At 44.6% G+C, this 15,323-nt stretch overlaps 1 protein-coding gene across 6 annotated transcripts in view; it reads left to right on the forward strand.

The window, feature by feature from the left end:
- The window catches only part of EPB41L3 (erythrocyte membrane protein band 4.1 like 3), a 259,305-nt gene that overhangs the window by 79,654 nt on the left and 164,328 nt on the right, over positions 1–15,323 (forward strand). For all 6 annotated transcript variants that reach the window (XM_068237211.1, XM_068237210.1, XM_068237206.1 and 3 more), the window contains exon 3: positions 8,278–8,472. In XM_068237211.1, the coding sequence (XP_068093312.1) occupies positions 8,278–8,472 (195 nt within the window). The remainder of the gene's footprint in view (positions 1–8,277; positions 8,473–15,323) is intronic.

The following is a 15,323-nucleotide window of genomic DNA, read 5'->3' on the forward strand; positions in this document are numbered from 1 at the left end:
AGGACAGTTGGAACTGTGTCTCATGCTCCCTGTCACCTCCTTTCAACCAAAAGATGGCTGCCCCTATGAAATCACAAACATATGCCTGTTATTTTAAAACAGGGTGGGTAAGAGATTATATTACCTATCTATTTTAATTAACATAACTAATGTAACTTAATTACAGTATGTTTGTTTAAAGTTCCTCTTTAATGATTGTTTCAGGTGACAACCATTTCATGCCTAAAGTGGTCTCCCTCCCACGGTGCAGCAGTCCAGAGCTCTAAAGCAAAATGTGCCTAACTGAAATTCCCTTAGTGACTTTGCATCAAGTCATAAATGGGTGCTTGGTTGAAGTTGGTTCTACTCAGTACTACCCCACTTTAGTCCATTTTGCCATGTGCTCCTGCACAGAGAATGATGAAATATACAGGCTGGTAGATGCTCTCAGTTATGATTGGCCAATTTTACCAGGGCTGTGGAGTAGGTACAAAAATCCACCAACCCCGACTCCTCAGTTTAGGATTCCACCGACTCCTTGACTTCCGACTCCTCTAATTTGCATATTACAATCTTGTTGATTGAAAGTATGTAACATGAAATTCGTCTCTTAACTGCCAACGCTTAGGAATTTTAAAAGACAACTGAAGTGAGAAGGATATGGAGACTGCCATATTTATTGCCTTTAGTCCTAGACTAAAACTAGTCCTTGGTAAGAGTACTTGTAAAAGGTACAGACCGGAACAAAGAACATCTATCAGGCCCTAGGCAATGTAACTGTGGGTAGTGATGGGCGAACACCTGGATGTTCGGGTTCGGGCCGAACAGGCCGAACATGGGCCAGATGTTCGGCCCGAACCCCGAACTCAATGCAAGTCAATGGGGACCCGAACATGCCGCAATACGGCCCCCCTATGGGGTCGCAGGCATAAGGGGGGAGCATGCCCCGATCGCGGGGGGGGGGGGGTCGGAAATTCCCCCCACCCCCTCCGCTAGCGCTCCCCCCTCTGCCCGCTTCCCCATAAAAAAGTTGGCGTAAAGTTAAATATTACCGGTGGTGGCTGCTGAAGTGGCTGGCTGGCAGTGGTGTGAGTGAGGACTAGGAGGAGGAGTCCGAGTATGACGCGTTGAGGCCAGGCAGCGGGCGGTTCAGCGGTAGTACCCTTGTGGTACTTCCGCCCTTTCTCTGACCTCACGTCCTCTACGTGATGACGCATACGATGGTACGCGTGACGCGTACCCTCGTATGCGTCATCACGTAGAGGACGTGAGGTCAGAGAAAGGGCGGAAGTACCACAAGGGTACTACCGCTGAACCGCCCGCTGCCTGGCCTCAACGCGTCATACTCGGACTCCTCCTCCTCATTCACACCACTGCCAGCCAGCCACTGCAGCAGCCACCACCGGTAATATTTAACTTTACGCCAACTTTTTTATGGGGAAGCGGGCAGAGGGGGGAGCGCTAGCGGAGGGGGTGGGGGGAATTTCCGACCCCCCCCCCCGCGATCGGGGCATGCTCCCCCCTTATGCCTGCGACCCCATAGGGGGGCGGTATTCGGCCGAACAGGGCCCTGTTCGGCCGGGCATTTAGTAGTTCGGGCGAACCCGAACGGTTTGGCCGAACACCATCAGGTGTTCGGCCGAACTCGAACATCACCCGAACAGGGTGATGTTCTGCAGAACCCGAACAGTGGCGAACACTGTTCGCCCAACACTAACTGTGGGTACATGTAAGAATGATGCGCAGGTACTCTGCAGGGGAATAAGGAGATTCTTTCTCTTTTACACATTCTTCATGCACAATCTGAACCAGGTTTATGGGTGATAGACAACACCTCTGTGTTCAATGTGCACAACATTCTCAGTGGATTCCCTGCAGCTCTGTGGAGAGTGCATATGTAGAGTATAGTACTGCTGTGTAACAAAGTAAACCTGAGACAGATGAAATTAAAGTTTTAAACATACCTGGGGCTTCCTCCAGCCCCCTTCAGGCTAATCAGTCCCTCGCTGTTCTCCTCCGCCACCTGAATCTTCTGCTAGGAGTCCAGGTACTTGAGCCAGTCTGGTGTAGTGCGCATGCACACACTCCGCCGCCGGGAGCGTACTACATGTGCGCAGCACTATTGCGCAGGTGCAGAACGCTCCTGGCTGTGGAAGCGGCATGCGGCCTGATTGGCTGAATTACCAGGACTCATAGCAGAAGATCCAGGTGGTGGAGGTGGACAGTGAAGGACTGATTAGCCTGAAGGGGGCTGGAATAAGCCCCAGGTTTGTATAAAACTTTTCTTTTCATCCTTCTCAGGTACCATTTAATTCATAGTCACCACACCAAATTTTAACAACATATCAAATTATTTGATTTCATGAGCAAAGTGTACATTTGCATAAATCAGAATCAACGCAGAATTATTTCCATCTCATTGACCATCTCTATTAGTGACACAGCTACACTTCAGGCTTTATACTTACAACACAGATGTTATTTAGTATATATAAGAGATTCCTGTGTACACATCATATATACAGTCACAATCAGATGTGTATATCTGACTTTAAAAATACGGGGACTGCTTTATTGAAGCAGCACAAGTAACTAATATTGATTGTTTTTGTGTGTGGACTAAGCACAGCTATTACTGTATGTATACATTATTTATGATGACTATTATCTGAGAAATAGAACATTTTATCATATTTTCTATTTTAATTACAGTTTAAATTCATTAGGAGTCGGAGTCGGTGCATTTTTTCCCGACTCCGACTCCAGGCACCCAAAATTGCCCCGACTCCACGACTCCGACTCTGACTCCACAGCCCTGAATTTTACCATCAACACCCTTGTAGTATGCGGATTTACGTACACAATCTGCTCATAGTATTCAATATACGTTGGCCTTCATACTACATAGTGGTGGTAAAATTGGTCAGTGATTGGCCAATCATAATTGAAAGTGTGTACCAGGCTTGAGGCTGCATTTCCACTTGTGTGGTGCGAATCGCCGCGGAAAAAATTCGCATGCGGATGCGAAATTCGCATGCGGGTCCATGCGAATTTTCATGCGAATTCGCACACGAATTCGCACGGATGATGATGCATGCGAATTTAACCATGGCAGTGCTGGTGTGCTTTTCCATTGTTTCTATGCGAATTCGCATGAAAATTCGCATACCCAAACCTCATGCGAATTTCCTATTAAATACATTGTATGCGATTCGCATAGCGGTATGCGGCATGCGAATTCTGATGGCTCTGCCATGCGAATTTTTTCTGCACAGAAAAACGCAAGGGAATCCTGACAAGTGGAAACAGTCCCATTCACTTGTATTTCTATGCGAATTTGCATGCGAAAAACGCATGCGGATTCGCGATAATGGAAATGAGCCCTGAGTCATGGACATGAAAGTAACCAACCGGAAGTAATTTGCTAGTCATTTTGTAATTAACTGGTTCAGATTATGCATGCAGATCAGATGCTTTGACTCTGGCCTGACTCTGCTGGCCACGTTCTTGTTGCAAGTGTATGACTCAAGTTCAGGTTGACAGTCAGGAAACTGCCATTGTTTTAATGGAATAAGGATGGCTGTCTCTGTATTCCTCACACTTAAAGGGATACTGTAGGGGGGTCGGGGGAAAATGAGCTGAACTTACCCGGGGCTTCTAATGGTCCCCCGCAGACATCCTGTGCCCGTGCAGCCGCTCACCGATGCTCCGGCCCCGCCTCCTGTTCACTTCTGGAATTTCTGACTTTAAAGTCAGAAAACCACTGCGCCTGCGTTGCCGTGTCCTCGATCCCGCTGATGTCATCAAGAGCGCACAGCGCAGGCCCAGTATGGTCTGTGTCTGCGCAGTACACTCCTGGTGACATCAGCGGGAGTGAGGACACGGCAACGCAGGCGCAGTGGTTTTCTGACTTTAAAGTCAGAAATTCCAGAAGTGGGCCGGAGCATTGGGGAGTGGCTGCGCCAACACAGGAAGTCTGCGGGGGACCATTAGAAGTCCCGGGTAAGTTCAGCTTATTTTCCCCCGACCCCCCCTACAGTATCCCTTTAAGGTTCCCTTTTAAGGCTCGTAAACAGGGCTGTGGAGTCGGTCCAAAAATCCACCGACTCCTCGACTCCGACTCCTCTAATTTGCATATTACAATTTTGTTGATTAAAAGTATGTAACGTGAAAATTCGTCTCTAACTGCCAATGCTTAGGAATTTTACAAGACAACTGAAGTGAGAAGGATATGTAGACTACTATATTTATTCCCCTTAGACTAAAACTAGTTCTTGGTAAGAGTACTTGTAAAAGGTACAAACCGGAACAAAGAACATCTATCAGGCCCTAGGCAATGTAACCTTGGGTACATGTAAGAATGATGTGCAGGTACTCTGCAGGGGAATGAGGAGATTCTTCCTCTATTACACATCCTTCATGCGCAATCTGAACAAGGTTTATGGGTGACAGACAACACCTCTGTGTTCAATGTGCACAACATTCTCAGTGGATTCCCTGCAGCTCTGTGGGGAGTGCATGTGTAGAGTATAGTACTACTGTGTAACAAAGTAAACCTGAGACAGATGAAATTAAAGTTTTATACATACCTGGGGCTTCCTTCAGCCGCCTTCAGGATAATCAGTCCCTCGTTGTCCTCCTCCACCACCTGGATCTTCTGCTATGAGTCCTGGTAATTCAGCCAGTCAGCGCAGTCCGGCCGCATGCCACTCCCACAGCCAGGAACATTCTGCACCTGCGCAATAGTGCCGCACAGGTGTAGTATGCTCCTGGCGGCGGAGTGTGTGCATGCGCACTACGCCCGACTGCCTCAGGTACCTACATTTGCATAAATCGGCATCAATGCAGAATTATTTCCATCTCATTGACCATCTCTATTAGTGACACAGCTACACATCAGGCTTTATTCTTACAGCATAGATGTTATTTAGTATGTATGTTACGGCCAGAACCCTAAGTGTGGCCACTTCTAGTTCTGGCCGGCCACTTCGGGTTATGGACGGCCAATGTGCGAAGTGGCCGCAGCCGCCAATGTCAGAAATGTTATGTTTACGCTGTCTCGCTGTGGCCAAATTGATGACCACTTGCTTAATTTAATGAAATATAGCCGGCGGCAATGTAATAGATGAAGCCGCCGGCTTTCGCACTGCCTCTCTCCTCCCCCCCCCCCCCCCCGCCTCTCTCCTCTCCCTGCCTCCCATACAATGAGTAGCAGCCAGCGGGGACATGCAGCCGGAGAGTCGTTCGTCGCGGCAGGGGCAGCAGAGCGGGGAGGCTGCAGACATTGCTTCTGCCAGCACTGCCTCTCTCCTCTCCCTGATCCCCCCCCCGCCTCCTATACAAAAAGTAGCAGCCGGCGGGGACACGCGTGTCCCGAGAGTCGTTCGTCGTGGCAGGGGAATCCTGCTGTTCCTGCAGAGCGGGTGCTGGCAGAAGCAATGTCTGCAGCCTCCCCGGTCTGCTGCCCCTGCCGTGACGAACGACTCTCCGGCTGCATGTCCCCGCCGGCTGCTACTTATTGTATGGGAGGCCGGGAGAGGAGAGAGGCGGGGGGGGGGGGGGGGGGAGAGGCAGTGCGAAAGCCGGCGGCTTCATCTATTACATTGCCGCCGGCTATATTTCATTAAATTAAGCAAGTTGTCATCAATTTGGCCGCAGCGAGACGACGTAAACATTACATTTCTAACATTGGCCGCTGCGCTGCGGCCACTTCGCACATTGGCAGGCCAGAACTAGAATTGGCCACACTACGGGTTCTGGCCGTAACATATATAAGAGATTCCTGTGTACACATCATATATACAGTCACAATCAGATATGTATATCTGACCTTAAAAATACGGGGACTGCTTTATTGAAGCAGCACAAGTAACTAATTTTGATTGGTTTATTTCATTTTTGTGGACTAAGCACAGCTATTACTGTATATATACATTATTTTTAATGACTATTATCTGAGAAATAGAACATTTTATCATATTTTCTATTTTAATCACATTTACAAATTCATTAGGAGTAGGAGTCGGTGCATTTTTCCTGACTCCGACTCCAGGCACCCAAAATTGCCCCGACTCCACGACTCCGACTCCACAGCCCTGCGTACACATATACAACTTCATGCACAACCGCACAGCATGATCAGCCGCACGACTAGTTGTTTACACGACAAGTACGTACACACAGGATGATCAACTAAACAACCAACTCAGTACTGCATGTGCACCAACACATTCAAAAACAAAAAGTTGTTCAAACTACTTGTACACACGGTGCCAACATGCACCATAGTTGGGCAGGTTGATCCTCAGTTTGGATTGGGCAAACCGCCTGTTATCAATTGGACGTCTTGTCTTTTGCCAGCCTACACATGCCCAACTATCATCCAACAGACCAAATTTAGATGCTAGTTGGGCGGAATAGTTGCATGCATGTACAGGTGGCCATACATGAGGCGACTTGGCGGCAGATCTGCCATTCTATTTGATTATTATAACTGGAATTGGATGAAAATCAGTGATGCCAAGTGCATGCCCGATCAAAGATGCAACCAATTTCGGGCCAAAATTGGTCGCATTAATTGGTCGGTAACAGCAAGCGATATCTGGATGAGCGATGAAACCTCTGGCGCTGTTCCCGCAAAGTATGTGTGTAATTCTTATGTGCTGTAATGGGCATTTATTCTTTACCTGTCCTTTGTCACTGTGTCCATCTGTCTTCCATCTCTTCCATTAGCCGCATACACGCTGCCTGGACATAGCAAGCCGGTGTGTGATGTCACACGCCCCACGCCGGCAGCGTGTATGTGGCTGATTGGAGAGAGGCGGAAGACTGATAGACACCGCGACACAGGACAGGCAATGTATAAATGCACATTACAGCACATGTACATTACATACATGTACTGCAGCAGGCTTGGCCGATTCCCAAGAGATTTTTTTGTTAAAGAGAAAAAAGTAATGTCACCCAATGAAATAATAGACACAAAGGGAAGTTTTTCAGAGGAAACCCAATGCTTTCATTATGGTTGTAAATATAGTTAATGACAAGCATTTTAGCTGGATTTGTTTCTGTGCTCATTTCACAGGCAAGTAGATAAACATGTCAAATTTTACTGCAAGAAACTGCATTAGTGCAGGTGGTTAAAATGAAGCCTCTAATCTGCAGCCAATGACTCCTATATATTTCCTGACACTTATGGCAACAGCCATTGCAATAAACAGCAATATGTGCTGCAACGATCAATTAAAAATATTAAACTGCAAAAATGCATATGCAGCTGCCATCTTTAGTCATGGAACTCATAACAAAAGCAGAATTTCCCTTTAACAAGAAGTGTAGCCATATTCAGGGACCCTGGAAACCATGGAAGGTCATCCAGGGTTCATACAATGGCTTCTCTCTCGCCAATCACGCAGAGCAATAGCTGCAAAGCACATCAGTTTAGCAGCAGCTCAAGGTGGCCATTCCCAAGAGATTTAATGCTGAAATTGATCGGGAATCGGCCTGCGGTATATGGGCAGCTGACAGATCTCTCTCTAATCAGATTTGATTAAGAGAGGGATTTGTCTCTTGGTCGAATCTGCCCATCATCGCTACCTTAAAAGTGATCTGTAAACATCCAATGCTTGAAATCCCTAATTATGTTGTCAACATTATAAGGCTCCTCTAGCTAAATTCTTGATTGAGACAATCGCAAACAATTGCAGTGTAAAAAGGTAAGTGTAGCTTAAATCAGGCACAAGCCAGAGAGAAGGATAAAGACCAAGCTGCTTTAATATTTGTTTAGATAATCACAATGTTTTGAACATAGTAGTATTATAATAATATTATTTTCACAAAAGCAGAGTAATATTTAATGCCTTGGGTAAAACACAAACAGCATAGCTCTGTCCAAATTGCAGTGCAACCAGAAAGTAAAGCAGTTTATGCTGACATTTCCAGACTTCACCGGGGATTGTGTTCTGCGTAGTTAAGTTACCTTTAATTGGATAAGTTTAAGAAGTGTGTTTTTTAATGTCCCAAAGCAGTTTGCTATATGTCAGCTGTAATTACTGTATGCGTTTGTGTGTGTAAGTAAATTTATGGTTTGCTGTCTATTATTCTTGTAGAGCAAGTTTTATGATTGTGGTCTGGTTGTTTACCTGTGCGTTGTCATAGACTTTTTATCCCAGCAGGGATATATGTGGCAGAAAGAACCGAAAGCTATAGTAATAGGTGGTGTTGGTGACACCTGCACAACGTTCATGAATAGCTCTGCCCCATCTGAACGAAACCTGATCTAGTTATTTTCTTTTCCAGAATTCAGACAAAGACTGGGATAAAGAGGCTGCTGCAAAACAGCTTAACTATCAGCAACTTGAAGACGACAAACTTTCTCAAAAATCTGCTTCCAGTAAACTTTCAAAATCCCCTCTGAAGTCTGTCAAAAGACCCAAAAACATGCAGACTAAAGTCATCCTCCTGGACGGCTCTGAATTTCCGTGTGACGTTGAGGTAAGCTGTACGCTGGTCTGATGCATTTTACTGTCACCTTCAACTATTGTAATGTTCACTCTGGATCTGTAAACAGGCATGTGTGTCTCACAGCTCTACCAAGTGGAGCAGCATGGCACTCAGACCTATGTGGGTTTACACTACGGAGGCATGCAACATTTTTGTAGGCTAAAACAATCAAATGTGAAGATCTTAGATGATAACCAGGTGTCTGTACAGGTGGCTTCCTCTACAGAAATCTGATGAGTTATATCATACCCAGCATTGTGCTGTTGTAGTTTTTAAATGCTGCTTGCATCAGGCAACCCTCAGTATAGCCTTCCCTTCCACCCTCCTTAAAACAAAGCAAGCTGTTTAGCCGACAGCCCAGCACCATGCCTTTGCAACTACTGCTAGTAAAATTAATTTTCAATCAAAACAATCACTAATCATTTTAGATGGCAATACTCTTGGGGCTGGCTCACCGTGAGCGATTGCACTCAGTTTGGCAGCAATCAGCAAGGCACTACAGTAGTGTTGCCCTATGAGGGTGTTCACACTGCAGTGTTTTGATTTAAAAAAAATCAAAAACGTGCTGCATGTAGCCTTTTTAGAGTGATTTTTCTTAAAGGGATGTGCAAAAATGCACATTCCTTTAAAAATCGTTCTGAAAATCACTTTGCAGAAATAAATTTTAAATATTGAACCAATAATAATTTTTATGAGGTAGCATAGGAAGAAGCATAGAGAAAGTAGTTGATACACCATGGGGGAAGGAATGGCAGAGACCGTGCAAATGGGAAGAGAAAGACTTTAGTTAGGATAGAGAGAATCTTTGAAGATCCAAGCTGTAGGGAGAAAGGTTGCAGCAACGCTTATACACACAATGGCAGAAGTTGTGAAGAGGTTATGGAGGAATGTTGCAGAAATAAGACCTTAGCCTCGTACACACATTAGGTGGTTCTCAGACAAGGTGGCTTTTTGGGCCCACCACTGCTAAGAACAGCTTGTGTACAGCTGCCCCAATCCCTTTTAATGCATTTTTCTTCCCCACCATGTAAAATTCCTTTTATAACAGAAGTTCATGAAGTTTCACAGGATTGGGCAGAATTCTAGAAATTAAAAAGTTCTCACAAATGTTTGTCCTCCAGGAATTTTTATCTGCTGCTCAGGTTTCACACCTCAGCTTTACCAATCTGGTTGACTTACCTCTGTGAATGCATCTCAAGTTGAGCAGAGATGCAGACGATTTGCATTACCTCAGAAAATAAATCTCCTTTGAAAGACCAAAAAAAGCACGGCTATTAACAAACAAAAATGTGACGTGCAAAAGGTCACAAAACCTTATTTAAAAATGATAAATTAGCAAGCAAAAAATAACATATTAAAAAATAAATGGCAAATAATGTGGCTGGAAGATGGTTTTATTTAGCACATCCTTAGGTTCACCTTAAAGTTCTCTCTTGCAATCTGTTATTCAGCTGCATTACAGGAGGACATCAGCCGGCTGGCGCTCGCTGTGTCCCAGCTTACCCTTCTTTAACTCCAGTGAGCATGGTGCATTGGTTGACACACCCCTTTTCCTAATCAACTTCAACTGGCAGCACCAGATGGCTAAATATTAGTGTGTGTTTTTGCTGGATTTGCTACTGAACCATTTCGTATTTCCTTTGCTCAAATGATTTTCAATCCATGGGCTGCTTGCAGCCGTGAGATGACTCATTGCTCAAATATAAGGTATGAGACTCTGGTTGAATTGATTAAAGGGAAATTATCACCTTTATTACATGTTACATTGTTAAAGCATGGCAGGAAAATTACTGCGACATGCCATAGATGGGAGTGATAAGTGCTTAGAGTGCTTTGCATATCGGCTTCAGAAGCACTTTACACAACTTTTTTTCTTCTGCTATAAGTGTCTATGTTTATTGACTGGCTACAAGGAATTCAGGCTGCGTCCACTTTGGCTCGTAACCTATTTATGACCTCAGTAAAAATCCAAATGCACAACACGCATTCTTTTTAAAGAGGAGCCCCATGAGATTTCCCACCCCTTGAACAATGCAGAATGTAAGGATAAATACACTGTTGTCAGCTGCAGTCACATCAGGCTTGCCCTTTCACTCTCAGCACTAGGGGCGGCACTGTTTCTTGCGGAGACATTCAAATTATTACTCTTTTCTTAAGAGTCAGGGGTGCATCTAAAACTTTTATTTTATAATATATGTGAAACTTCCTGATTTAATGACCGCTCTATATTTCAAAGTATTTTAACAAGCTATATCACGCATACATGCGTAGTGTATAGACCGACATGTGGCATACACCATTAAGAAGTGGCATGCCCATAAAAATGGTTATAAAAATTGTAACAGAGAGAGCCCACTAATTATATATTGAGCTGTACTAAAAGAGAAAACTCTTGTACCTATTGCTAGGTACAAAAATAATAGTTTAAAATAGTTCCTGACAGCATGTCTTATGCACAAGAGTGTGAGGATGCTGGGCAGAGAGCTTCCATCTTTTCGGGAAACTTCCTCCTGCCAGTGACTATGAACAGGATCAACCAGATGATAAAAATACCTGGTTGAACACACACACACATACCCTGTGTACTGAGCAGTAGCACCATTTGATCTCCCAGAGTGCTCTGGGGTAGACGTTTACATGACATCATATCCTAGGCTAAACATCATTGGAAGGGTGGGGTTATATACACCAACATACAGCAATGTATAGTTATAAGAATCATTTCTGATACTGAAAGCAGGGACATTTATTTAAAATCCTGAATATTTTTTAAGTCTGCTATGTAACATTATGGGTCCTCTTTAAGCAATTATATTCTATGTATCGCTATTTACTTACAGTGGTATTATTGTCCACTGAGCCTATTTAAAAGGGGATTCTCTTTGATGGCATATATTTACCATAAAGATGTCAAGTGTATTGTGATTTATGGCTATATGTGGGTTTTTGATTGATTTTCTTGTTTTGTTTATTCTTGCAATACCTCAAGCATCTCCAGGGAAGAAAATTGTTCTTTACTTCATTCTCATTCTTTAGTTCATTCTGTAATTTTTTGTTGTTGAAGTCTTGGCAGTTGCTCGCTGAATCCCATACAATGGCTGTGGGCGTTTGGTGCGCAGTATATCTAACCTAGAGGACTGCTATCGTAAAAAGATGTGGTCCGCTCTAGTATTTATTATATCCCTTTTGTAAATGTCTCTGTGTCACAATATCTTATCTCTATTTCCCTTCTGTATGCCATTAAGGAAGAGAAACCGTGACATGGGCAGGAGTAGTCTGTGATGTGGGTGATGAAAGTAACCAATTTTAAAGTTTTATACCCGTTGGTCACGAAGATCTCTCTGATGCGTGTGTTTTCCTGGTCTCATGTCTCGTCTCATTTCGCCTCTTCCTGTTCAGTTAGCCAGCACCTAGTCACTAAGGAGACCTTGTGCAAGACTCCCTAACATTGCTACTGCCTACCCTAGTGACTGCAGCTCAAGCACTTTTAGCAGTGGCTAGATAGTGTAATGGTTAAAGTGAACCAGAGATGAAGCACCCCCATGTATTTTACCATATATATCAGTGGGAACATTAGAGAAAACGCCTACCCTGCTTTGTGTTCCATCCTTCACTGCTCAGCCTGCCTGTTATCATCCCTAATAAAATCCCCAACTGAGCATTGTCTGGCTTTGCTCAGGAATCATTATAGCAGAGCCAGAAGGGGGCAGGCTTGGGCTTGAAAAGACATCAGAGAAGACACTCAGCTATAATGATTCATGAACAAAGCCAGACTGAATGCTCAGTTGGGGATTTTATCAGAGCTGGTAACAGGCAGGCAGAGCAGTAAAGGATGAAATAGAGAGCAGGGTAGGTGTTTTCTCTAATGTTCCCACTGATATATATGGTAAAATACATGAGGGTGCTTCGTCTCTGGTTCACTTTTAGGGCTCTGCCTCTGATACAGGAGACCTGGGTTCAAATCTCATCTCTTCCTGTTCAGTAAGCCAGCACCTATTCAGTAAGGAGACTTTAAAGAGACTCTGAAGTCTCCCTAAAATGAGGTTTTTAGTTTAAAAATCTCATTACCATTATTGTCCCACCTAAAATGCAGCAGAACCGTGGCTGAAAACCCCCTTGATCACCCCAAACTCACGGAGATACACGGCAGGCAACTTCCGCATAGAGGCAGCGCAGCTCCGCCTCTATGCGCATCAATCTGCGCGGATCGCTGCCTCTCCCCCGCCCCTCTGTCTTCCTTTACTGAGAGGGGCGGGGGAGAGGTGGAGATACGCGCTGATTGACGCGCATAGAGGCGGCAGCAAAATCCACGACCAAGAATGTCGTGGATTTTGCCTGCCCTGCACCCCCGTGTGTTTGGGGTGATCGAGGGGGTTTTCAGCCGCGGTTCTGCAGCTTTTGAAGAGAGACAATATGTTAATGAGGTTTTTAAAATAAAAACCTCATTTTAGGGAGGCTTCAGAGTCTCTTTAAGCTAGACTCCCTAACACTGCTACTGCCTACTGAACAGTCTCTAGTGGCTGCAGCTCCATGCCTTTGAGTCCGCCAGGAGAAAAGCGCAATATAAATGTTAAATACATGAGACACGTTCAGCTACCTCAGTGGTCTAGTACAACATCTGCAGAAACAGTGAAATATCTGCTGACAATCTTTGACTAAATGTGTGGCAATGCAGCAGTTGGATGATGTTGTTTACAATATATGTGACTAGTACAAAATCACAAACTACCAAAGAAGAATGCAGGGCTGTGGAGTCGGAGCAATTTTTGGGTACCTGGAGTCGGGAAAAAAATGCATTGACATCCTAATGAATTTAAACTGTAATTTAAAATAGAAAATATGATAAAATGTTCCATTTCTTAGATAAGTCATCATAAATAATTTATATATACAGTAATAGCTCTGCTTAGTCCACAAAAATGAAAGAAACCAATCAAATTGTTACTTGTGCTGCTTCAATATTCATTGTTACTTGTGCTGCGTTCCCATTCATTGATCTCAAGGCTAATGGGCGGCAGGAGCGCGCGATCGGCCGTGGCGTTGAGCAGCAGCATTTTGGACGTAGCAGTTACGTCCAAAATGCTAAAGTAGTTGATATCTGACCTTAGGGTACACACATCCAATTTTGATCAATGGCTAGGCAACTTTATCACTTCCATTAGTTTAAGAGCTTACCTACCAATCTGTTCATAGTACGCAAAATCTGTTGGCCCTTATCCTACACAGAAGTGGCAAAAATGGCCAATTCTTGGCTAATCAAAATTGAACGTGTGAATGAACCCTACAAATCATGTGTATGGGCACCTTAATGTGGTGCCTTGATGTGTTTTGTCTTGTGTAATGTGGTCCGTAAGGCCTGGATCACAACGCAAGACGCAGATTGCAATTTTGCAAAGCGATTTTCAGAGCGATTTTTGAAGGAATGAGCATTTTTGCACAATCATTCAAGCTGAATCGTTGCAAAAAAAATGCTACATGAGAGCGAATCACAACACTGCTATGGGAATACCCTCATAAGGTTATATTAGCCAAGCGCTTTTCCAAACAGGGGCGCTTTGAAAAGTGCTCAAAAGCACTCTTGGTGTGAAGCAGCCCTTAAGGCCCGTACTCACCTGTCAATTTTTCCATCAACGGGTGATTCTTTTTGAGCGATGAGCAATCATCTCTGCAATCTCACGGTGTTGGTACAAGTGCACGATTATGTAAATGATGTTTAGCGACGAGCAATGATAACTACTATCACGGTGGATCGAATCCCCCACTACTCTGGGCAAAGTTCCACGATCACTTGTCTTCCTGTTTGCGCCCGTCGTGTGATGACTCGCATACCAGCCCACAGGGAGATGGATTGGAGAACCCTTGTCGTCGAGGGACGTCACCGGGATCCATCTTCCTTGGTCAGTGTTCAGCTTTAGTGGTATCTAGTTGTCAGCAAGCATGCCTTGATTTGTTCTGTACAACTTACAGACAGTGTTGCCAACCTTTCACGTTATTTTTTTACTGACAAATACCTAAAAATTTACTGACAAAAGTTTGCCGGAAAAATGGGCGTGGCCACGCAACAGAATGTGGGCATGGTCATGGGTGGGGCCAAATATACATGATTTTAATATTGCTGTAAAAGGTCTGCCAGGGAAGTTTGAGCTCTGCCATAGTGTCCCCCCCCCCCCCCCTTTCCCCCAAAATACATGTAATCTTACAGCATTTCACCAAAAATCCACGTAATCTGGCAGAGGTTCTTCCAAAATACAGATAATATGGCAGTGGTTCCCAAAAAATAGATGTAATCTGGCAGCAGCGATTCCCCCAACATACACATAATCTGGCAGCAGTTCCCCAAAATACATTTAATCTGACAGCAGTGGTTCCCCAAAAATAGGTAGCCCCAGGTCTATAGGTGTCCCCAGAATAGGTGGCCAGGGGTATAGAGGTCCCCAGAACAGGTAGCCAGGGGGAGAGATGTCCTCAGAACAGGTAGCCAGGGGTATATGTGCCCAGTATATGTAGGCAGGGGTACAGGGCCGGTTCTAGACTGGCACATAAGAGGGGGCAGTCAAATGGGTAGGGGGCAACATGTTCGAGGAAATTTGCGGCGACTAAAGTGGGCATGGCAAGTAAACGCACATAATGAGAGACAGCGTTTCACCAGTAAATGCACATAGGAGACAGCCTTTCACCAGTAAATGCACATAAGAGACCGCTTTTCACCAGTAAATGCACGTAATGAGAGACAGCTTTTCACCAGTAAATGCACGTAATGAGAGACAGCTTTTCACCAGTAAATGCACATAATAAGAGACAGCTTTTCACCAGTAAATGCACATAAGAGACAGCTTTTCACC

This window comes from Hyperolius riggenbachi, chromosome 5 (genome assembly GCF_040937935.1).
Source record: "Hyperolius riggenbachi isolate aHypRig1 chromosome 5, aHypRig1.pri, whole genome shotgun sequence".
Lineage (NCBI taxonomy): Eukaryota > Metazoa > Chordata > Amphibia > Anura > Hyperoliidae > Hyperolius > Hyperolius riggenbachi.